The sequence below is a fragment of the Elephas maximus genome, chromosome 11 (assembly GCF_024166365.1).
Source record: "Elephas maximus indicus isolate mEleMax1 chromosome 11, mEleMax1 primary haplotype, whole genome shotgun sequence".
NCBI classification, from domain to species: domain Eukaryota; kingdom Metazoa; phylum Chordata; class Mammalia; order Proboscidea; family Elephantidae; genus Elephas; species Elephas maximus.
The window spans coordinates 77,483,167-77,507,269 of NC_064829.1; the positions used below are offsets into that span (position 1 = coordinate 77,483,167).

Here is a 24,103-nt window from a genome sequence, read left to right on the forward strand (position 1 = left end):
GGGTGTCATGCCTACACAGCCTCTCGCTCCCCAAGTTTGATTCTCCAGCTGAGGCTGCAGCCCCTCACTGCCCCTGGTGGAAGGTCACACAGCAGTCACAGGTGGATGTTCTGCTGGTTTTATCCTAAAAAAAAAAAAAAAAAAAAAAAAGGGCTGGTTTTATCCAGCTGCTTCTGAAAGACAACTTTAAAGAAGTTTGTAGGCTGTTTTCTGATACCCTGCCCCATTATTCTGGGGAATGGCTTTGTTTCTGCACTCTGGCCTATTTCTTTTTACTTTGTTTGCAGATCTGGGGGCCCCTCTGTTCCCTGTCTTAATATGTGAATCATTGTTCCAAAAGAAAAAAGCGTTCTCATCATTTACCACAGGGTTTAATCCTCGGGAACTATAAGATATTGGAGTCTAATTTGTTTCCTGGAAGGGGAACGGTACATACACATATGTAATTATACATATATTTTTTATATAGCTTATTCATATATATACATATATATGAAGCAAACTTTTTTTGTTTATTTTTCTTAAAATCACTCATCTTACCCATTTTAATTTTTACATAGTAACCTTATGTGAAGTCATTATAAGCAGAGAAGAACAAATACGAGTAATGGATATATTAAAAAATTTTCCAGCAATGTGACAGAACCGGGAACTCATTGACAGCGTAAAAGTGCTCCGTTAAAGTCTGGGAAGCAGCCCTGAGCAATGAGCTTGCTCTTATTTTGAGGCTAGAAGTCTAGGCCATCAGAGATTTTAGAAGAAAGTATAATGAACAGCATCAAGCTCTTAAAACTGTAGCCAAGTAATTTTATTTTGCAGATATTTTATGTGACATGGGTATGATTTTTGGTCGTGAATTTATCATTTCAACTGCCTTTCTATTATATCCTAATCATTGTCAGAGAGATACACCATCTTCAAAAATGGAGGCTAACTAAAAACGTATTAAATATATCTATACATTTTTCCCTGCACTTAGAGCATTCTAGGTAGTGACTGATTTCTGTTCTGACATTGCATTGTGAGTTATGAGTGAAATTAGGTCTTTTCCTTTCAGCAACATCCTTCATTCACATTAAAGCATGTGTGGTAAAATGAAAAGCACTGATCATTGATCAAGCAAGTCAAAACTGAAACCCTTGTCAAAGGCATTGCTCTTTAGAGAACATTCACTGAAGAAACCAAATAATTCTGGGAATTGGGTGCACAGAAGTCAGTATTCGGTGTGGGTCTGGGTCCCTCTGTTAAGGAGTTGTGTAGCTTTGGAATAGTCATGCCCTTAAGCCCTCCGAACATCAGCTTTCTTATCTGTAATACGGGAATGCTGCTAACATCAGCGCATTAGGGTTTCATGGGAACAATTAGAATAATATCTATTGATTCGAACACACACTAAAACCCATTGCCATCAAGTCAATTGTGACTCATCGTGACCCTCTAAGACAGAGTAGAACTTCCCCATAGGGTTTCCAAGGAGCAGCTGGTGGATTTGAACTGCTGACATTTTGGTTGGTAGCCACAGCTCTTAAGCCACTAGGGCTCCAAACACATACTGCAAGACCCAAAATCCCAAAGATACTGAATAGCAGAAGGGGTCATTTCCACAATTAGTGATATGGCTATTACAAGGATAAAGAAAAAAATTACAGGAAGTGGAAGATACAGCATGATTTAGCACTTCCTGCTTTGGGCTCCTCAAGTTCCTGTTATGACAGAGATCTAATAGTCATTAGTCTTAGATCCTACAAGGTGTCCTCATATTTATTCCTGTAAAAATGATTGATACTCAAATGTGACACTTTTGTAAATGTGTTTATGAAAGGAATAACATTTTTTTTTGACTGGAGCCCTAGACATAAAACTGAATTATATAATCAAAAGCCATGAAATGCACAGCTAACTAAAAAGAGTAAAATTGCATCTCAGATTGCAAATTTAAATGCAACCAAAATATGTACATCTAAAACTTCATATTTTTACAGTTACTTGTAATAGTATTTGATAGGTTTATATCAATAAAAATTAGACATACTTAATGTTTATACCTTGTTATAGCGCTTTACTGCTTATAACATGAAGAGTGAGCTCTAATGTAAACTATCCATAGACTTTAGTTAATGATAATATATTGGCTCATCAATTGTAGCAAATATACCACGTGAATGCAAGATGTAAGTAATAGGGGAAACTGTGCAAGGGGGAGGGGGATCTCTGTACTTTGTACACAATTTTTCTGTAAACCTAAAACTGCTCTAAAAAGTAAAGTATACTAAAAAAAAGAACTTTTAAATTGCATTTAGAAATTTAAAAATCTACTTTTAAATTATAAATTCACTGAAACAAGATAAATGGAACAAGAAAAAATCAAAGCCAAACTCACATGCAAACATTTTTAATTTTGAAGGTATATTAACCCATTAATATCTATAAGTATATAGAAATTTATAAATCTATAGAACAGTGTATTAAATGTAACATTTTATATAAGATAAATTTATCCTAGGAATGCAAAGATACTTTTTTATTAATGGCATTCACTATATTAGTATATTAAAGGAGTAAGAGCTATATGTCGAAATTAATAGTTTCAGAAAAAATTATTCAATAGGATTGTAAACTCATTCATGCTTTAAAAATATATTTAAAAGCTTTCAGTAAGCTTAGGGACAGAAGAAAATTTTTCTTCCTCTCATAAGGGATTTTCCACTGACTAAAAGGAAACCCTGGTGACATAGTGGCTAAGAGCTATGGCTACTAACCAAAACGTCAGCAATTCTTACCCACCAGGTACTCCTTGGAAACCACATGGGGCAGTTCTACTCTGTCCTACAGGGTCGCTATGAGTTGGCGTCAACTTGACGGCAGTGGGTTGGTTCTGGATCTATGGAAAATATAATGAATGATGAGGCGTTAGAATCTTCCCCTTTTATATGAGAAATGTGAGAGAGATACTCATAGTCACTCAATAGAATTGAGGCTAGAATGACAGTCGCAATTGAATGGGTAGAAAAGGACCTTAGAACAGGTATATAACATCTTATGAATACACCGGAAGGTGTAAAGGAAATATGAACACAGTAAGAAGAGAAACAATATATCAAAAAGATACAAGTTTCTCTTCAGCATGACCGAATGAGGAACTCTGCAGAATGCTACCCAGGGAAACGGGTGGAAATTATTAAAGCAAAAATCAAAACTGCACATTGAACATCTCTGAAAATGGTCCTGAGGGCAGACAGTAAATGAAGAAACACTCATTCAAGAAAATCTACTAAAATTTTGTCAAGAACAAAGAGATATGATATTTGAACTAAAACTCACTCCTACCCTCTCTCCTCATAGCTCCTAATTCAGCAGTGTCATTTACGGGGAGGGAATTATCTGATTATTTTTACCAAATGAATCAGATGATTACCCTGAAGAAGTAACTTTCACCATCTCCCTTTCGTTTCCAGTTCAGCAGAGACACTTGCCCATTTCCATGCACATTACTGCCTCAGCTTGCCCTCCCTTACCTGTGACTTGGTTTTTCATTTTTTTGTGGGAACTTCTAATTTATATAATGTAATTATATAATGTAATAAAATGTAAATTATATAATGTAATATTCTAATTATATAAAATAATGTAATAAAAATATTACATTATATAATTTATATAATGTAATAAAATACAGATATATTTATACATACATTTCCTGAGGCTTACCACACTAAATGATAAAGATAATAAAATATTTTTCTAGAAGATATATATTTATATGTATGTGTGTATGTGTGTGGATATACACATGTATTTGTATGTAGATAGATGCATGTGTGTGTCTGTGTGTGTGCAGATAGATACATGGATACATAAGATAAATAGAATTAAAAAACTACCTAGTCATAAAGGGAAACCCTGGCAGCGTAGTGGTTAAGTGCTATGGCTGCTAACCGAGACGTCAGCAGTTCAAATCCACCAGGCGCTCCTTGGAAACTCTATGGGGCAGTTCTACTCTGTCCTGTAGGGTCGCTATGAGTCGGAATTGATTGGACGGCAGCAGGTCCAGGTTAGTCATAAAAGTAAAAATTTAGTATTTAGTTCTTGTGTCTAACAGAATATCCATCAAAAGTATTAATGACAATTCCATATTTGTAGAAGGAAAATTAAGGCATAGTGAAAAGATAATGAATGTATTTGTGGTATTTAAGAGATGATTTCAAAAAATCATTCTAGCTATAGTTTTGCCAAAATCAAAATATTGCTCACTATTATCAAAACTATTTTAACTTTATGATGAAAGAAGTAGAATATTTTATTATTTCAAATATGTCCTTGTAGGATGCCATGACAAAGATATTAATTGGCTGTTCATTATCTTAGTTAATTCTGCCTATCTCCTACCAACACTATTGAACCAGAAATAAACCTTTTATATTAGCAAAAAAAAAAAAAAATGAAATTCAGCATGTTAAGAAGGGAATTAGAAAAAAACTACCTCATATAACATTGTATTTCAATGTTGGGTTTGCAGAGAAGTTGATGAAATAAACATTAGTCTGTTTCTATGAACCATGAGGGAATAAAGATGCACAGGTTGTAGCTGAATAACTTGTACCAATAAAGAGCTAAAAGCTAAAATTCATAGATATATTAAATATTTATTAATTGCCAAATGAATAAAATTTATTAAGCTGGTCCATAAATCATGGGTGGGCTTCCAAAAGGGAACAAGGTGAGGCAGTGGGGTTATAGGGACCTGTTAACATTATGTGCATTTTTCCAAGGACAGGGTCTATTGCTTATATTTACCCATTGCCACTGAGTCGACCCTGACTTACAGCAACTCTATAGGACAGAATAGAACTGCCCACAGTGTTTCCAAGGCTGTAATCTTTATGGAAGCAGACTGCCACATCTTTCTCCTGCAGGGCGGTTGGTGGGTTCAAACCACAGACCCTTCAGTTAGAAGCTGAGCACTTAACCACTGGACCACCAGGGCTCCTTTGTTTATATTTAATTTTGGAATCACTGTCTCTGTCAATGGACAGGTATTAGTTGCATCTTGACTATGGTCGTACTAGGTCTTTTCTCCTGTGGAGTGGCTGGGTGGGTTCGAACTGCCAACCTTTCAGCAGCCAAGCACTTAACCATTGCACCACCGTAGCGCCTTTAGCAAGCATTATAATCTGTGACCAAAGTTGGGGTCGTAATAGAAGACTTATTTTTTTTTTCCTGTACTGTTTTCAGCTATAGTTAATTGGACATGAGTACAAATAAGTGGTGGGAAGCGGTTAAGACAGTGATAACTGATCATTTTGTTTAAACACTCCAGCATAAAGTATATGTTGTACACTAAGTTAAGAATTTTTTCTTTCAAGGTAACTGAACTGCACAACATCAAAAACATAACGAGACTGCCTCGAGAGACAAAGAAGCATGCAGTGGCGATTATTTTTCATGATGAAACGTCAAAGACATTTGCCTGCGAGTCAGGTAAGCAATTACAGCCCATCTACAACGTGAGGAAACTGAGCTGCTCCTGAGACAATGGTCCAGATGGATTATGATGCAGTACTGAATGAGAGGGCTTAATGTAATGAAGATGTGCTGTGGAAGACTTGAGTACACGCTTAGCATATTGATTTCTACAGACGTTTGGGGTGCTTGTTTGTTATCTGTCTGTGTCTGGATTTTGCTCCCAGGTGGTCTGAGGACTCTTGAGGTTTACATTCAAGCTTTGAGAGTTAAGTAAACAGTGCTCTGGAGATGTTGTTAGGCTGAGCATGTGCCTGCTATTTTAGTTCTTGCCAAACGGTGCTGTAGGCGTGTGGTAGGGTAATAATCTGCCCTGCAAAAGTGAGGTAGAGCACTGCCCACATCCTACACATTTAAAAAATTTAGTCAGTTTGTTGCTTTCATGAATTCTCAGTACTACAAGTAAATCCATTTCAGATTGAATTTTAGCATTCCAGCACTGTGACATTATTGAGGCACGAGGCAGTGCATAGCTGGAGTTTGCAGTATTTTTCATTTTGGAATTCCAGTGCTATACAATATTTTAAGTGGTTTATTATAGCTTTTTAAAGATTTTGCTCAAATGTCTCAATAAAATATTTTTTTTAAAAAAAGACTGCTCAATGAAATGGTACATACCTTCATTATAATGGATGAAAGTACAAGTTACTAAGGACTTGAAAGAGGTGAATTTAAAATAATAGGTAAGTCTTAAAGCTTCGTTGAACTTTTTTAAGGAAAATAAAGCTTCTGATTTTATGGAGTTAGAGCTTATAGGTATAATTAATACCAGGCTATATTATTCTAAAACTTACGATGTCATTTTGCTCACACCTCCTCGTCCATGCTTATCTTAGTTTTGTGAAACTGAGTTGACATTTATCAAAGTGTTCATCTTTCCTTGAATGCTTTTATCTGTCAGTCCTTCTGCCGTACTTTCAATAGCTATCTGACCTTATTTTATCATTTAAAATTGACTTTTTTGGAGTTGCACAGAATTCTGTTAACTGGCTATACGAATCCCCATTTTGTGTTTGAACTTGTCCCAACTTTGCTATTATCATATATTAATTCCAAAATTATTTCTACTGTCTTAAACTGTTGTAGCACTTCATTTTTTTCTGAGTTCTTAAAAAAAGTCTCATTAAAACTAATAAACACCAGAAAATTGGTTTTCAAAAAAGATAATTTTCACTATTGTTTTCATTTTTCAATTTTAAAACTGGGCATTGTTTTACATTTTTAAAAATGTAGTGACCCATTTTATGGTAATACTGGAATCTATTATGCAGGAGCCCAGGTGATACAGTGGTTAAGCACTCGGCTGCTGACCTAAAGGTTAGCAGTTCAAACCCACCAGCTGCTCCATGGGGGAATGATGTAGCAGCCTGTTTCCATAAAGATTACAGCCTTGGAAACTCTTTGGTACAGTTCTGCTTTGTCCTCTAGGGTCACTATGAGGCAGAATCGACTCAATGGCAATGGTTTTTTGATATTACTTTGAAGACTACAAAAATTTTTAGAAGATTTCATAGGAGACAGTTTAGGGACTGAGGAGCTAGGGCTTGATGTAGACATGACATGACACCAAAATCATGATCCCTAACAGAAAACAAAAAGAAACAGTATAAATAAGCTGTCATCAACATTTAAACATTTGCACTACAAAAGAAAATGAGAAGACAAGCTACAAACTGAGTGAAGATATTTGCAAATCACATATCAGCCAAAGATCTCCTCCCTAGAATCTATAAAAAAAACTTTCAGAACTCAATGTTTTTAAAAAATCTCATTAGAAATGGATAAAAGACGTGAAAAGACATTTCACTGAAGAGGATATACAGATGGCGAATAAGCACATGAAAGATGTTCAACATCACCAGCCATTAGGGAAATACAACTTAAGACCACAACGAGGTATCATGGCACACCTATGAGAATGGCTAAAGTAAAAGTTTTTAAAAAGTGACAACACAAAGTACTAGAAAGGATGGGAGAAACTGGATCAGTTATACATTGCTAGCGGGAATGTAAAACGGTACAGTCATTCTAGAAAGCCATTTGGCAAGTTTCTTAAAAATTAAACATACACTTCGTTTATTTACAACCCAGATATCACACTCCTGAGTCTTTATATTCCAGAGAAATGAAAATGTATGGCCACACAAAAATCAGTGCATGACTGTTAACAGTAGCTGTATTTGTAATAGCTCAAAATTGGAAACAACCAAAATGTCCCTCAACAGGAGAATGGATAAACAAATACTGGTACATCCACACCATAGGATATTACTCAGCAATAAAAAAAAAAACAAGCTATACATGCAACAATCTGGACGAATATCCAGAAAATTATGCTAAGTGAACAAAAAAAACAAACCCATTCCTGTCAAGTCAATTCCAACTCATAGCGACCCTATAGGATGGAGTAGAACTGCTCCATAGAGTTTCCAACAAGCGCCTGGTAGATTCAAACTGCCGACCTTTTGGTTAGCAGATGTAGCTCCTAACCACTGGTGGTTTCCCTAGTGATGTAGTGGTTAAGTAAACAAAACCAAAACCCGTTGCCATCGAGTCAATTCTGACTCATAGCGACCCTAAAGGACAGAGTAGAACTGCCCCACAGGGTTTCCAAGAGTACCTGGTGGGTCTGAACTGCTGACCTTTTAGTTAGCAGTGAACAAAGCCAGTCTCAAAAGGCTACATACTATATGGTTCTATTTATATAATAGCCTTGAAATGACAAAATCATAGGGATGGAAAACAGATTAGTGGTTCTAGTGGTTAAGAAAGGTCAGAGGGAAGGCATGCATGTGACTATGATGGGTAGCGTGAGGCAGATCTTTGTGGTAATGGGACAGTTCTGTATCTAGATTGAGTGGCGGTTACACAAATCTACACGTGATAAAATGAGATTGAATTATACACACACGGTACCCACATCACATTCCTGGTTTTGATGATGTACTATAATGATGTAGAATGTAACCGTTGGAGCAAACTTTGATGGATACATGAGGAACTCTCTGTCCTGTCACTGCAAGTCCCTATGATTCTATGATAACTTCTAAATAAAACATTTTTAAAAAACTCTATTTCAATATCAGTCCTTCTGAAATATTTCATATTTTCTAAGATGTAGGGAATGTGTGTCAAAAATTGTAGAGGATCTGGTATTTTACTCTACTTAGAAGCTAATACAGACCTTAGGTGGTACAAATCATTGATACATTCGGCTGCTAACTTGAAAGTTGGGGGTTCAAGTCCAACCAGAGGCACCATGGAAAAAAGGTCTAGTGATCTACTTCCAAAAATTCAACCATTGAAAACCACGTGGAGCATAGTTCTACTCTGACACACATGGAGTTGCCATGAGTCAGAGCCCATTCGATGGCAACTGATTTTTGGTTTTCAGAACCTAATAATTTCATCTTTTGTTACTACTTCATGGAACCTAGCAGATGACAAGAGACTCTTGGATCAGAGAAAAATGATTTTGTTACTCAAGACACAGTGATTGGCATGAGCCTCAGCATATTTGTATTGACTCCTTTTTCCCCCAGATCCCACAGAGGCAATGTGACAAGCCTAGATGGATGCCTGCACGTGCAGTGGGTTTGTGTCGCTGCTGAGAAACTCAGATCAGGGCCCAACACTTGCTGAGCTAGCAGTAAACATAACAAGCAACAAACAAGCCAGCCCCCCTCCCTCCAGAAGGGACCACCAGTTACCTCGAGTTACACAGTGGCTGCCTGGGTGTACTTCGTTGTCTGTATGATACTACAGAAACTTTCCGTAAGGACCACTGCAGCCTGGCACACTCAGCAGAAGAATAGGGAAGCTTCAGGCCCGTGATAGCCTGCCTCTCACCACAGTTGCTGCTGCTGTTGTTAAGTGCTGTCAGGCCAATTCCACCTCACAGTGACCCTGTATGACAGAGTAGAACGGCCCCTTAGGTTTTCCTAGGCTGTAATCTTTATAGGAGCAGATCTCCAGGTCTTCTCTCCTGCGGAGGCCGGTAGGTTCAAACGCCCAATTTTTAGGTTAACACAGACCATGTTGTTGTTGTTGTTAGGTGCCATGGAGTCAATTTTCGACTCACAGTAACCCATGTGAAAGAGTAGAGGTGCCCCATAGGGTTTTCCAGGTTGTAATTTTTATGGTGCCCTGGTGGCATAGTGGTTAAAAAGATCGGCTGCTAACAAAAATGTCAGCAGATTGAACCCTCCAGCCACATCTTGGAAACCTTCCGTAGGGTTGCTGTGATTCAGAGTTGACTAGACCGCAACAGGTTTGGGATTTTTCTTTTTTTTTTTTTCAGTCTTTATGGGAGCAAATTGTCCAGTCTTGCTCGTGCGTAGCCACTAAGTGTGTTGGAACCACCAACATTTCAATTACCCCAACAACAGCTCATCTTTTATATACTTAGTTTGCTGGTTCTTCACACTTCACACTTTCATTTGTTCTTGTTTCATTTTAAAATGGGAATCCTGGTCATCATTATGGCATGTATTCAAAAATTAATGTTTATTGAGTGCCTACTATGTTTTTTTTACTATGTACCAAGTAGTGTTCCGTGCCCTGGCCTATACTGAAGATTTAAAAGATAATTAAAACTCAGTTACTCTAAAGAGTACTAAGAGCAGAATTTTTGATATCTGAATTCTATCTTAAAACTAACGTTTCTTTTCAATATTTACAGCTATAACAACTCATTTTAAAAAATGGAAGTGGCTGTAATTTATTTTGTGAAGCTAGCATAGAAAATCTGATATTTTCTTCACTTTTAATATATTTTTAAAATTCTAAATAAAAAAACAGCAAAAGTTATAGCAGTATGCCGTAGCGACAAAAGCTGAAAGTACGCAGAGAGAATTTAAGAAGAAGGGTGCTATATAAAGGAAAGGACAAAATCTTCTTTAAGAATATAAACAGATTATTTCCTTGGCTAGGAAGACATAATATTAAAATAATAACCTTCCATTATAGTGCCTTTAATGTAATTTCAGTTTGAGGTTCAACAAGATTTTACTTATAGAGTAGAAAAATAATTATTGAGATTTTGTGTGGAATAATAAACCAAAGCCACCAATTGCTGCCGATTCTAACTTAGGCCAACCCTGTGTGTGTCAAAGTGGAGCGATGCTCTGTAGGGTTTTCAATGGCTGATTTTTTTGGAAGTAGATCACCAGCCCTTTGTACCGAGGCATCTCTGGATGGACCTGAACCTCCAACCTCTTGGTTAGCAGCCAAGGGCTTTAACCGTTTACACCACCCAGCAGCTCCCATATGGAATAATATCTGGTATTAATCAAATAAAAAGTTTTAAAATATATAAAGATTTTTGAAGAAAATTGAGAGGACTACAGGAATAATCTAGAGGTTGGAGAGAACTTTACAAGACAGAAGATCCATAGCTATAAAAGAAAGGACCAATAGATCTGACCATTTAAAATCAAACAACTCACATGTAACTAAAGATTAACAAGCCTAGTCACTGGGCACATTAAAGTTTTGGAATAATATCAGGAATACAAGTGACAGATAAAGAGTTAATAACTATAATGCCCCAAAACTATTAACTATGAAAAACTTGCAAATATTATGCCTAAGCAGGTCATAGTTTGATAAATCCAAATAGCAAAAAATATATGGAAAAAAGACTGAAACTCTAAGTAGTCAGGGACCTGAAAATCAAAATAGCAGTAAGAATAAAGCAAAGACTGGAAGGAGCTGTCACATTTATTGCTAGTGGAGGTACACATAACAGTGTATTCTCGTAATGGTTAATGGGAATGTGAATTGTTTCAACTTGTTTTTCAAGAAAACAAGCAAGTATTATTTAAAGAGTATTCATACACCCTTTGGCCCAGTGAACCACTTTTGGGATATATCCCTATATAAACATACCCACCAGTACCTGCAGATGTAGGTTTAAGTACACGATGTATAATAGCAACAAAATTAGAAACAAATGAATGCCTATCAAGAGAATAGTTGAAAAAAGTGTGGTATTTTCTCATCATGAAATAACATGCAATCACTAGGAAGAATTCTAATTAAACCAATTAACTTGGAGAGAGTTCTATGAAATATAGATCCTCAAGCAGAGCAGCTAGCAGGGAAGTATATACTGACTGATCACATTTTATAAAAGAAATAGAAAGTGTGAGGTTAGTTTTAACAAGCATTACCTGGGGTAAGGTGAGATGATGATGATGTGGATGGCGAAAAAAGAAGATGGAGAAAAAGGTAAGCAAAAAAGGAAAAGTAAGAATAGAAAATAAACAGAATACCCAGCACATTAGCTTTCCCATTTACATGAAATTATGTCTATGTTAAGGTGTGCATGAATGTAACCCAGTTTTTTAAAGTTAGTCTGTCATGTGGGAAATGGTGATTAAAACCACACTGAGATATCACTACCTGTCAGAATAGCTAAAATGAAAAATCATGGCACCACTAAAGACTTGTGAGGATGTGGAGAAACTGGATCAGTCACATTGCTGACCGAAATACAGAATGGTCCGACCACTCTGGGAAATGGTTTGGCAGCTTCTCGTAAAACCAAACAAGCAGTTAGCATCCAAACCAAAAACCAGACCCAGTGCCATTGAGTCAATTCCAACTCATAGCGACTCTATATAAAACCTGTTGCCGTCGAGTCGATTCCAACTCCTAGCGACACTATAGGATAGAGTAGAACTGCCCCACAGAGTTTCCAAGGGGCGCCTGGTGGATTCGAACTGCTGACCTTTTGGTTAGCAGCAGTAGCACTTAACCACTGCACCACTGGGGTTTCCAATACAACCTAGCAATTGCATTCTTGAGCATTTATCCCAGGAAAAAAAAAGAAAACTTATATTCATACAAAAAATATATATCCATGAATGCTCACAGCAGCTGTATCTGTAATAGCCCCAAACTGGAAAGAACCCAGATGTCTTCAACAAATTGTGGCATCTCCACACCATGGACTACTAGTCAGCAATAAAAAGGGGCAAGCTGTTGATACAGAACAGCAACCTGGATGAATCCAAAGGGAATTATCCTGAGTGAAAAAAAAAGCCAATACCAAAAGGTTAAATACTGTGTGATTTCATTTATATAGCATCTTGCAAATGACCAATTTTAAGAATGGAGAAGATTAATGGTAAGCAGTGGGAGCAGAGGGATATGGGTGTGTGGTTATCAAAAGAGTAGGTGCTAGTAACAACTTTGTTGAATGAATGAATGAATGCATGAATGAGCAAAATTTGTATTTAAGATTTGTTATAGTGATATATTTATCGTTCTTTTCTTCAAAAAGATAATCATTTTGCAAAAGCAAGTTTTAAAGACTAATTTGGCAACCCTAGGAGACAAATTATTTAAATTGTTATATAACAGATTGAAGTGTGTTTGTGATGGGGGCATAAATGAACTGTGTGTGTGTGTGTGTAAATTGTCACAGCCCATCAAGTCTGCTGCAATAACTCTATAAGTAAAACGTTTTTGAATACAAATGAGAATTCCTGCATTTTGCCCATTCCTTAGAATGAGAATCCTTGTTCCTTTTTTTGGAGCATGTTCAATGCCTCATAAATGAAAGAGCAGATGGCTTAGACATTGAAAACCCGGAGTTCGGGTAATACCTTCATTATGGAAAAGAGAAAGAGGAGAGAAAAGAGCTCAACCATCTCTATCTTTTTCAGCATATGAAACCTGAAAACTTATCTCCCAATAAAAGCAAATAGTGTTTAAAGTCTGAATAACCTGGTTAATTTTCTAAATAATGAGTTGAAGCAGTGAATTTACTTTCTAAAATACTGAAGTTATTTCTATAAATTCCTCAGTCCAAAATATGTAACAGAATACTCAAGAGTTAAATTCCCCCACATCAAAAATAAAAAATAGAAATGCCAAATCCCAATTTAGCCATATATTTTTCATTAAAAATTTTAAAGTTTTGTATAAGTATTACTTTGTACCTGAAATACCTATGTATCAGTTTATTGCATTTTTTTTGTGTTTAAGAATATAACTTATAACCCAAATTCTATATCTTTATATAAAACGAACATTTTCTAAAATAACATCTTTTCTCCATAATGATTTTGTATTACTTAATAAGATATATTTGTAATTTGTAATATTATCATTAATTACTTTAAGGAGGCATTCACCACCTCCAAGGGTCCCTATAAAGAGCTTTCTGCTTCTCAGGCTTCACGTAATTTTTCCTACCACAAATGACTCCAGAAGAAGTCGAAAATCATTCGCAAATTTAAAATCAAAGATAATAGGCATGCGTCTTCCTGATGATTAGCCTTTTTATTGATGTGCAGTTGCAAACCCTGTGTTGACCCCTACCTGTGGCATGCAACCTTTAAACATTGAACATGGATCTATGTTGAAACTTTTGGCACTAGACAAATAATCTGTACTTGTACTTAGATGAACAGAGCCTACTATAAGGTTCCATGGCTATTCATTAATATTATAATAAAGTATATATATATGTATTATTTTACCAAAAGTCTTTTTTTTAAAGCATTCATATTTCATAATTAAGAAATCCTTTGAACTTTGTAGATTGATTAATTTTGGAAAAGGGTTCAACTCCTGCTTAAGAATAAGGCCCTTGAGATGCAACCTGCCAGACCAGTCACATTGTCCCTCATGTAAATGTTCTGTCCTTCAGGTACTCACTGAGGTTATAGAGCTTTTTTATGTTTGTGGTAATGGAGCTCATGTAATAGAAGTAAGCCAGTAAAACAGCAAATGGATTTTGATGGTATTTGGTCAACTGTACAATCAAATATAACATTAAGTTGTTTCAAATAGAGTTTTTATATAACCCAAGCTATATATATCCAAGACGAAGGAGGAAGTCAATTTCATTGCCTTTAGGAAGCCAAATTAGGGTGTGACATTAGAAAAAATATTCCCTACTGCTGCCCATAATTTCTTGGTCTGAGGATGTAGAAACAACGTATCCTGCTTGACCATGGCTAACTGTGAGACTGCTCCAAACCTGTGTGGTGCTCATAGGTTGTACCCAATTTCTAGATAACCGGGCGCCAGTAACTAACATGGATTGCTCCATGAACGTTATGTCCTTCCCATCAGCGTCTGAACATACTTCAGCACATGGAAAGTAGCTTTTGTTACTTAGGAGAATCAGAGAGCACACAGCTGAAAAGGTTCCTTGAGGAGCAGGCCCCACTCAAAAGCTGTCTGCGCAGAGATGTCGATCCTTCCTTACACACCCCATTTTGTGCCATGGGTGAGGGGCTTGAATGGGACCCTACCTACTGCTGGTCTCCGCCTGGCCAGGTAGGTCCACTTAGGTGGAGTATAAGTTATATGTGCCCTGCCTGCACCATAGCTGAGGAGACCCAGAAAACTTCCTCTCCCAACTATTTTATACCCCTAGCCTAAGTGACTAATTTTATCTTTTTAACCCTGCTAAATATCCTACTGCATCATGCCCCTCTGCCTTCCTGAGGAGGCAAGATGGTTAACCTCGAATTGTGTCTTTTTAATCTTGCTAACAAAGGGAAGGTTTGTTCTGGGGCCTGAAGATGCCAGCAGGGGAAGGAGAGGAGAAAACTATGGCCGCCTGACTTGTCCAAAGGACTTGCTCCTCGCAGTGGATAAACATAATTCAGTTTCAAGTGACATATTCCAGCCGTTTTATGAGCAGTCCTTTCATTTGGGGGATAATGGGAGACACTTCTGTTTACTGATTGTTCAGTACAAAAGACAACTTGAAAGAAGTTGGGACAACTTGTATTTCTAGCTGACTCAGTCATGGTAGAATAGAATTGCTGATTTATAACCATCTGCTTCTTAACTATCTTGCTAAGAGATTTGGAAAAAATCATTAAAAGTAGAATATAGTGGTCTTATGTGATCTGAAATGTGTTGGGATTTTGAAGTTAATTCTTTAAAGAAAGTGAAGTGCTGTGTAACAGTAACAGTGTAATGAGACTTTGAATTTTTAATGCTCTTCTCAGGCCCACATCATATAAAAATACCAAACCTTAAGCTGCATCTCATAAAAAAGTTTAAATTATTTTTTGCAAAATTTGGGCATGGCTTTGTAAGGTTGGGCTGATGCAAACAAATCAAGGACAGAACTGAATTGAGCAAAATTTGGTAAGAATTACCCTGGGAAGCCCGAGTGGTGTAGTAGTTAAGAACTACTACTGCTAACCAAAAGGTCAGCAGTTCGAATCCAACAGGCAGGCACTCCTTGGAAACCATATGGGGCAGTTTTACTCTGTCCTGTAGGGTTGATACAAGTCAGAATCAACTGGATGGCAACAGTTTTTGTTTTTTTTTTTTTTTTTGGTTAATTACCCTGTGTTATCCAGGCTCCAATGTAAAGCACATAGATATCAAGTGAAATGGTCTGGTCGATTCGATCTCAAGAGCTTCCCTATCTGAGCACCACAGTCATGACTGAGGTGAGTTAACTCCATGTAGGAAGAGTGTGGCTAATACACCATATCTGTAAGAGGTTCCTTGGGACATTGGAAACAAGAAAGGAATTTGGTCACGGTGAGAGGAAAATGTGTAGACTTGATCAACAATTAATTTAAGCATACAGTAGAGTGTAGTATGTATAACTCTGGTATAATGTGGTTTAATCACTCCCTAAGGGCTGTTGTTGTTATGTGCCATTGAGTTGATTCTGACTCATAGCAACCCTGTGGGACAGAGTGGAACTGCCCCATAGGATTTTCTTGGCTGTAATCTTTACAGAAGCAGATCAGCAAGTCTTTCTCCCACATAACTCCTGGGTGGGTTTGAATCTCAACCATTTGGTTAGCAGCCAAACACTTAACCATTGTGCCACCGGGGCTCCTTAAGGACAGACAGGCTCTAGAAATTAATGGCTCAAGAATAAAATCTAGTAGAAATCCTGAGTGTCTTCACTTTCTGCCCAAACTCCAATGATTTCCTTCAGTTTCACCCTGCTCCTACTTTGTTTCTTTTCCATTGAAGTGCGTGAACAGTAAAAAGAGCTACCACTTATTATGGAGGCACTAGATGTATATCCCATCACTTCATCCTCTCGTCCAATGCGTTGCTCTTTCAGCTGATGTGGGCTGCCTGTGTATGACTTTTTAACATCATAGGACACAATGAAGCACTAGCTTACTCTCTTGTCCCTTCTCTAAGCCAACCGAGTAGATTTCCCCTAAAACCAATCAAGTGACAGAAAGTAATTTTAGAACTAAGTACTATATGTGAAAGAATTTTTAAAATAGTTTTCAGGTTTTATGAATAACATCGATTCTGACTCGTCGTAACGCTATAGGACAGAAATCCCCATAGGGTTTCCAAGGCTGTAATCTTTACCAAAGCAGACTACCACATCTTTCTTCCGCAGAGCAGCTGGTGGTTTCAAACCACTGACCTTTTAGTTAGCAGCCAATCACTTAACCTCTGTGCCACCAGGGCTCTTTTATTGTCAGCTGGAAAATGCTCAAATGGAGAGCCATCATTGTCGTTTTTGAGTCTTGTACATTAAGAAAATGTACTTTTTTATTTTCAGAATTTACATAAAGAATATTATCTTTGATATGCCGCTTCAAAGTTTTACCATATGCTACTTTATATTTTTGTACAACTGTAGTTTTCTAAGAAATCAAGATACTTATAATTTGGTGCTAGACCCTTTTTGAAATCTCAAAGCAGAAAAATGTTTTTGAATATTTTTATGCAGGGAAAAAAACTAAATTTGAATTGTTGAAAGAGGACATACTGATTCTATTTCTTGGTGTAGCAGCCCATTTCAGTTGACTAAATTGTGAATAGTAAGACTATTTTTAAGGACCCCTGGTGGCGCAATGGTTAAGCGCTCTGCTGCTAACCAAAAGATCTGTGCTTTGAACCCACCAGCTGCTCACAGGAGAAAAGACCTGGTAGTCTGCTCCTGTAAAGATTACAGCTTAGGAAACCCTATAGGGTGGTAGTTCTGCTCTGTCACATGGGGTCACTATGAGCTGGAATCAACTCAAAGGCACATGGCACCACCACCTGACTACTATTTAAACTTTCTAGAAAATGTCATGAACGGTTAATATTCAGTAGGCTCGACTGAATTTATGTTTTGCCAACTTGTCGCTTATGAAGCTTTATATTTGTAAAAGATTCACTGTTAACAGATTAGTAAGAGGAATTAAAAATACAAAGTGCTCTGGTAGCACAGAAGAGGGCAATAGTGTATTTTAATTATCTTTTGTTTGTATACATGGTTCTCCTCACTGATAACGTTATGTGCTTGTGTTTCCTTCTTTTTTTATATACTATTTAAGATGCTTAGAAAAATGTAAATTTTGTTGATTGGGAAAGATTTTGCCAAGTGAGTATGAGGGAACAAGGGGGAGAAGTAAGGAAGTTCAGTTTGTATGCCATGATTGACCACAGAATTTAAGGTAAATAAGAAGGGAAGAGGATCCCTCCTCAGCACAGTGGTTAAAGTGCTTGGCTGCTAACCAAAAAGTCAGTGGTTCAAACCCACTAGCTGCTCCAGGGGGGAAAGAGATGGCAATCTGCTTCCATAAAGATTAGAGCCTTGGAAACCCTATGGGCCAGTTCTGCTCTGTCTTATACGGTCATTATGAGTTGGAATCGACTTGACAGTAATGGGTTTAGTTTGAGGAATGAAGTAATGATATCAAGGGAGTGATTGAGTTTGAAAATGTAGTTGGGTCAGCACTGGACTAGAGATAGGGTTGAAAGTTTGCTGGAATTGAGCTGTTTAGTGGAATAAACTAAAAAGGTAGAGGGTGCCCATCTGTATAAAAATAGATTTAATGAAAGATACAAAGGTCGGTTGTGTGGAAATTTTCCTATGGGAAATAGTTAATTCCTTAATGATAAAAGACGATGCCTTGCATATAGTAGGTACACAATAAATATAAGCTGTTGCTGGTCATGTGCTTTAAAAGGAAGAGAATGACCTTAAAGTATATTCAAGATGATGTTGTAGATAATGTAATTAAAACTTCATCCTAATATACTTCTGCGCCAGCTTCTTGGGAGGATTTTTTTTTATTTACAAAAAAAAAATTAATAAAATTTTATGACTATCAAATACTCCATGTACCATAACAGATTTTGCATGAATTTGCCTCTAGGATTTCCAGTTTCAGCCAATTAAGATGCCAGAAAAAATTTTAACCTGACACTGTGCTCAGAAAGATCACATAGGAAACCCCAGTGAATTTTTAAATTTGTGCTTATTGTGTTTTCTAGGCCTGAACCTTCTCATTAGCTTATAAGCCCATTGCCTTATTTTTATGACCTTCTCCAGCTCCATAAAGACAGAAAACAGAGACGATAGAATTATATTTATGTCCACAGTCTGATAACCTTCGTCTCCTGTGAACTCAAGCTTTGTATTACAGAAGCATATCACATTGACATCTGTAGGATTTATTTGTTTTGACAACTATAATTTCTTGGGCAGAATATATCAAAAACTGCCTCTTAATGTCCGCTGCCAAAACCATTTTTCTTTAGTTGTCACTAGAAATGCCATGAAATAAGCAGTAGGATTTTGTGTTTATGTATCCTGTTGCCATTTGCTTCAAGCTCTATTTTCCTGTCTTTAAACATACTACTTCTAAAAACATAGCTCTCGTTCGCAACGTTGCACTGAATTTGTTTATAAATAATAGTGAGGCAAATGTCAGTAGCAAATTAGATTTCATGCAGGTCACTATGGTCTCCTTAGATAAGGAGTTTGCAGGCATCGAATGGAAATTGCAGGATGACACAAAGGAAATTGAGATTCAGAGATTTGAACAGTTGGCAGGCGCAACAACTATTATTGTTTAAGGGCACAAACAAATGTAATAACTTTTAAAAATTAAATTATATACCTTGAGACCAACTCCAACTCGGAAATTTTAGGGAGATAAGAATTTATGGAAGTATACCTAACTGGAGAGAAAAAAAAAAATTGCTGGTGTAATTACTATCACTCTTGCATCATAAAAAAAAAAAACAACTGGAGAGAAAAAAAAAATTGCTGGTGTAATTACTATCACTCTTGCATCATATGAAAGTGAAATAAACCCATTTGAGTTGGGATTGCCATTTCCCTATCACCACAGCATTGGTGATATTATATACACCAGTATACATTATAACAATTAGTATTGTGGACAGTCCATGCACCATATTCAGGAAAGTTTTCCAGTATATTTTAAAGGTAATAAAATCTACCTAAAACATAACTAGGAAGGTGAAACTCAACTTTGGCCTAAATAATTAAGTAGTTGTCTGTGTTGTCTGGATAGTACTTGGCTCATAATATACATAATCACATTACCAAGAAAAGTTCTTTGTCTTCCAAGAAAGCAAAGCAGTGTAGTGAAGTGAAAACTGATGAATCCAATTCAGCCAATTGTTAGTTTCCATGACCCTGAGCAAACTCCTGGATCCCACTAATGATGGTAACTGATATTCATTGAATGCCGTTGTATTTGTGGTGCTGTTACAAATGCTGTACAGTATGAACTCATTAAAATCCCATAATCTCACTGCACTCTTAGAAGGTTATTGTTTCCATTGTGGAGGTGATGAAAAGAGACACAGAGAGGCTACGATGCCCATAGTCATATTACCAATACTGCTGGAGCCAAGATATGGTCCAGAGAATACCACTTGAGAACCCCACTCCTAACTGGTACACTACATGTGCTTTTAGCCTTAGTGTTTTCATCTGCAAAAAAGGAATCATTCATAGTGTCATTGATAATTAGAAATGATAGGTAAAAAGCACCTGGCGTATGGTGAAACTTAGTGATTGGTAACTACCATTAATATGACTCAGATCACTCCCTCGTTCATCAATTCTTGATGTAAAGTAAGGGACAGTGATGTCTTATTCTTTGTGGAGGTGGCACAGTGGTTAAGCACTCAGCTGCTAACCGAAAGGATGGCAGTTTGAACCCACCAGCTGCTCTGCAGGAGAAAGATGTGGCAGTCTGCTCTCATAAAGACTACAGCCTTGTCAACCGTAGGGGGCAGTTATGCTCTATCCTGTAGGTTCACTAGGAGTAGGAATCAACTCACCGGCAGTGGGTTTGTAGTGCTGAATACATCTGAAAACAATTCAGAAATGAATTTGTTTTATTTATTGGCCCCTGAAATGCTCTTCCCTTTCCATGAACCTGCCCTCAGTTCAAGAGGTTAAAGATATTTCACCATCACCACTGTCATCATCTTCATCATCACATTGTCATCATCACCTCATCACCATCATATAGTGTCAAATAGATTTTAGTAAATCATAGTCATTTTTACCTCTGCATTCCATCCCACCAGTTGAGGACAAATGCCTAACATTTTTTAAAAATATAGCAAGATTTTGTAGCCTTTTATAACATATCCTAGAAGCCTAATTATATTTCAAGCTTTATTCCTTTGGAATCTAAAACCAGAAAATAACCCACCGTTTGTTCCGTAAACAGAGAAAATGGAAAAGTAATCATAATCCCTTTGCAAAAATGCCAAAAAATTTGGTGTCACTTTTCATGACTGTAAAATCTCTCCCTGTAATGATTTGGCCTTCCCAATAGATCCCAAAACTATATACAGTTAATTTAACAAATGTTTAGCCCCAGATGAATTTTATGAGAGTATTACTTTATGATTCTTTTCAGGGACCATATTTTTAAATTTATTAACGGATTGCTCTGTGTGTATGTGTGTTTTCTTAATAACACCATTTTAATTGCCATTTAATTAATGGTGAATCATGGCTTTTGAATCAATTTATCATATATACTAGAGAAGTCAGTTCCTTTCCAGTGTGTATGTACAAGTGTTGTGTGCATTCTTGTACTTTATGCTGCAGGAGTTAGACTAATCTTATTAAGCATGATGTTACTGTGTTATTTTGTTATCCCCTATGTGCTTTTCTAGACATTTTTGAAAATAAATGCATTTTAAAGCTTCTATACATTTCACTCAACTGAATAAACCAAAAAAACCAAACCCATTGCTGTTGAGTTGATTCTGACTCATAGTGACCCTATAGGACAGAGTGGAACTGCCCCATAGGATTTCCAAGGAGCGACTGGTGGATTCGAACTGCCAGCCTTTTGGTTAGCAGCTGAGCTCTTAACCACTGTGCAACCAGGGCTCTACCTCAACTGGATAAAAAAAAAAAAAAGATAGCACCTATAAAATTTTATTTTTTAAAAACTACAATCAGAGTCATTTTTAAATGTAATGAAGGCAGATGCATGTTGCAGAACCACTGACTAGGCAACTCTAGAGAGGAACCTGAAAACTAGTTTTCTTCCATTTCTTCTGGCATCTTTAGTATCCTCATCACATAGGTGAATGCCCAAAATGTCATTTAAAGGCTATAAAGCAGTGCAGTGGGTGACCCGAGGATACTGTAAACTCTTTATTGGTGTCAGGACCAAATTAGAATTCATCTTAAGGTCACAAGTTGGAGTCGTTTAATTACATTTTCATGAGATAAAACCCTAAGAGGAGACTGTTTTATGGCCAGAGAGTAAGTTTGTTTTATAATTTGTCAGGGAAATAAAATCTATAGCTTGATCAAGTTCTCAGGTAGTGCGTCTCAGGAGGGTGGCTCACCTTGAATTGCCTTGGTTGAGAATTCTGCTTTGAAGGTTAAACTTCCCCATAGTCCATGCACGGAATGAGAGCTCAAGCTATCCCTAGCCCACACTGTGTCAGACTCATTACATCTCTCATGGATAATAAATGTGTGTCTTTCCTCCAAAGGTGTAAGGTCAAATGTGCACATTTCAAATGTCTACAGTCAAATCCTGAAGATAGGAAAAATATTCAAGGATTCTGAAGTGTGCCTTTTTTTTTTTTTTTCTCCCTCTACAGCAGGTATCTTAATTGCTTCAGAAGAGAAAAAAATTAACCATTTCCTGTCATCTTTATCAGCAATAACATTACTACCATTTATTACATGCTTTGGTGGGGCCAGGCCCAGAACTCAGAACTTATGAACATTTTCTCATAGTATTCTAACACTATGAGAAGATGTTCATAGATTCAGGTTTGGTCATTCTGGAACCTGTTTGTTTCTTGTTTCAGAACTTTTATTCATACATAGTATCCCTATGAAAAGAAAGCCATCAAAAGGGCAGTTATGTCAGTGTTTTCACTGGTAGAAATAAGTGAAGTCTGAGATATGGATTAAGGAAGGGGTTGTGGTGTCAATTTTAAATAGGTTAATCATGGGAAGTATCACTCAGGAAGTAGGTGACACTGGAACAAAAGCCAGAGGAGATGAGGGAGTATCCCATAGAGGTAATGGGGAGAGCATCCGAGACAGAGGAAACAGTTAAGACCAAGTTCCCTAAGCAAGAGCAAAACAGTAAGTGAGCTGGGATTCATGGAGTTAATGTGAATAAAAGAAAAAGCAATAGGAAGTGAAGTCAGAGATGTAAGGTAGGGATGGTGTGCCTGGTCAGGTGTTGTGGTTAGTTGCTGTATGCTTGGCTCCAACTTACATGACTTTATGTACAAAACAACGAAACGCTGCTGGGTTCTGTGCCATCTCCATGATCATTGGTATGTTTCAGTCCACTGTTGTGGCTGTTGTGTCACTCCATCTCATTGAGCCCGTTGCCATTGAGTCAATTCTGACTCATAGCAACCCTACAGGACAGAGTAGAACTACCCCGTAGGGTTTCCAAAGCTGTATATCTTTACAGAAGTATACTGCCACATCTTTGCCCCACAGAGTGGCTGGTGGATTTGAACGGCCAACCTTTCGGTTACCAGCTGAGCACTTAGCCACTGTGCCACCAGGGCTCTTTATCTCATTGAAGGGTTCCTTCATTTTCGCTAACCCTCTACTTTATTAAACATGATATCCTTTCTAATGATTGGTCTTTCCTGATGACATAGACAAAGTGAGTGGGTCGAAGTCTTGCCTTCCTTGCTTTTAGGTGCATTCTGGTTTTATTTCTTAAAAGGCTGATTTGTTTGTCCTTCTGACCATCCATGATATATTCAATATTCTTCACCAGCACCACAGTCCCAATACATCAGTTCTTCTGCCTTCCTTTTCCCCATTGCCAAGCTTTCACATGCATATGAGGCGGTTGAAAAGACCATGGCTTGGAGCAAGAGAATCTTAGCCATCAAAATGAAATTTTGGTTTTTAAGATTTTAAAGACACATTTTGTAGCAAATAGCCCAATGTAATATGTCATTTGATTTCTTGACTGCTGCTTCCATGGGCATTGATTGTTAATCCAAGTGGAATGAAATCATTGACAACTTATTTTTTTTTTCCCTCTTATCATGTTATTTATTAGTCTACCTGATCAGGTAGAGGAGGCCTTATAGGCCTGTGAGTACTTTGGCTTTGGTCAGGTGAGATGGGAAGGTATTGGAGGGCTTGGATCCGAGCAGGGTCATGAACTGATTCTCATTTGAGAAAAGAAGGGCACAGGGAATGTAACCCTATTCAATACTAACATTTAAAGGACTGGGGAAAAAGAAGATTGAAAGGATTAGACAAATGGAAGTGGAACTGAGGGAGAGTGGTGGGTGCCCTGGGAGCCCAAGAAGGAAGGCTTGGTTAGCAAAAAGC

General features: G+C 37.2%; 1 protein-coding gene across 1 annotated transcript in view; it reads left to right on the forward strand.

The window, feature by feature from the left end:
- Positions 1 to 24,103, forward strand: part of DOK6 (docking protein 6) — a 436,821-nt gene that overhangs the window by 194,534 nt on the left and 218,184 nt on the right. The window contains exon 3 of the mRNA XM_049902004.1: positions 5,364 to 5,478. Within this exon, the coding sequence (XP_049757961.1) occupies positions 5,364 to 5,478 (115 nt within the window). The remainder of the gene's footprint in view (positions 1 to 5,363; positions 5,479 to 24,103) is intronic.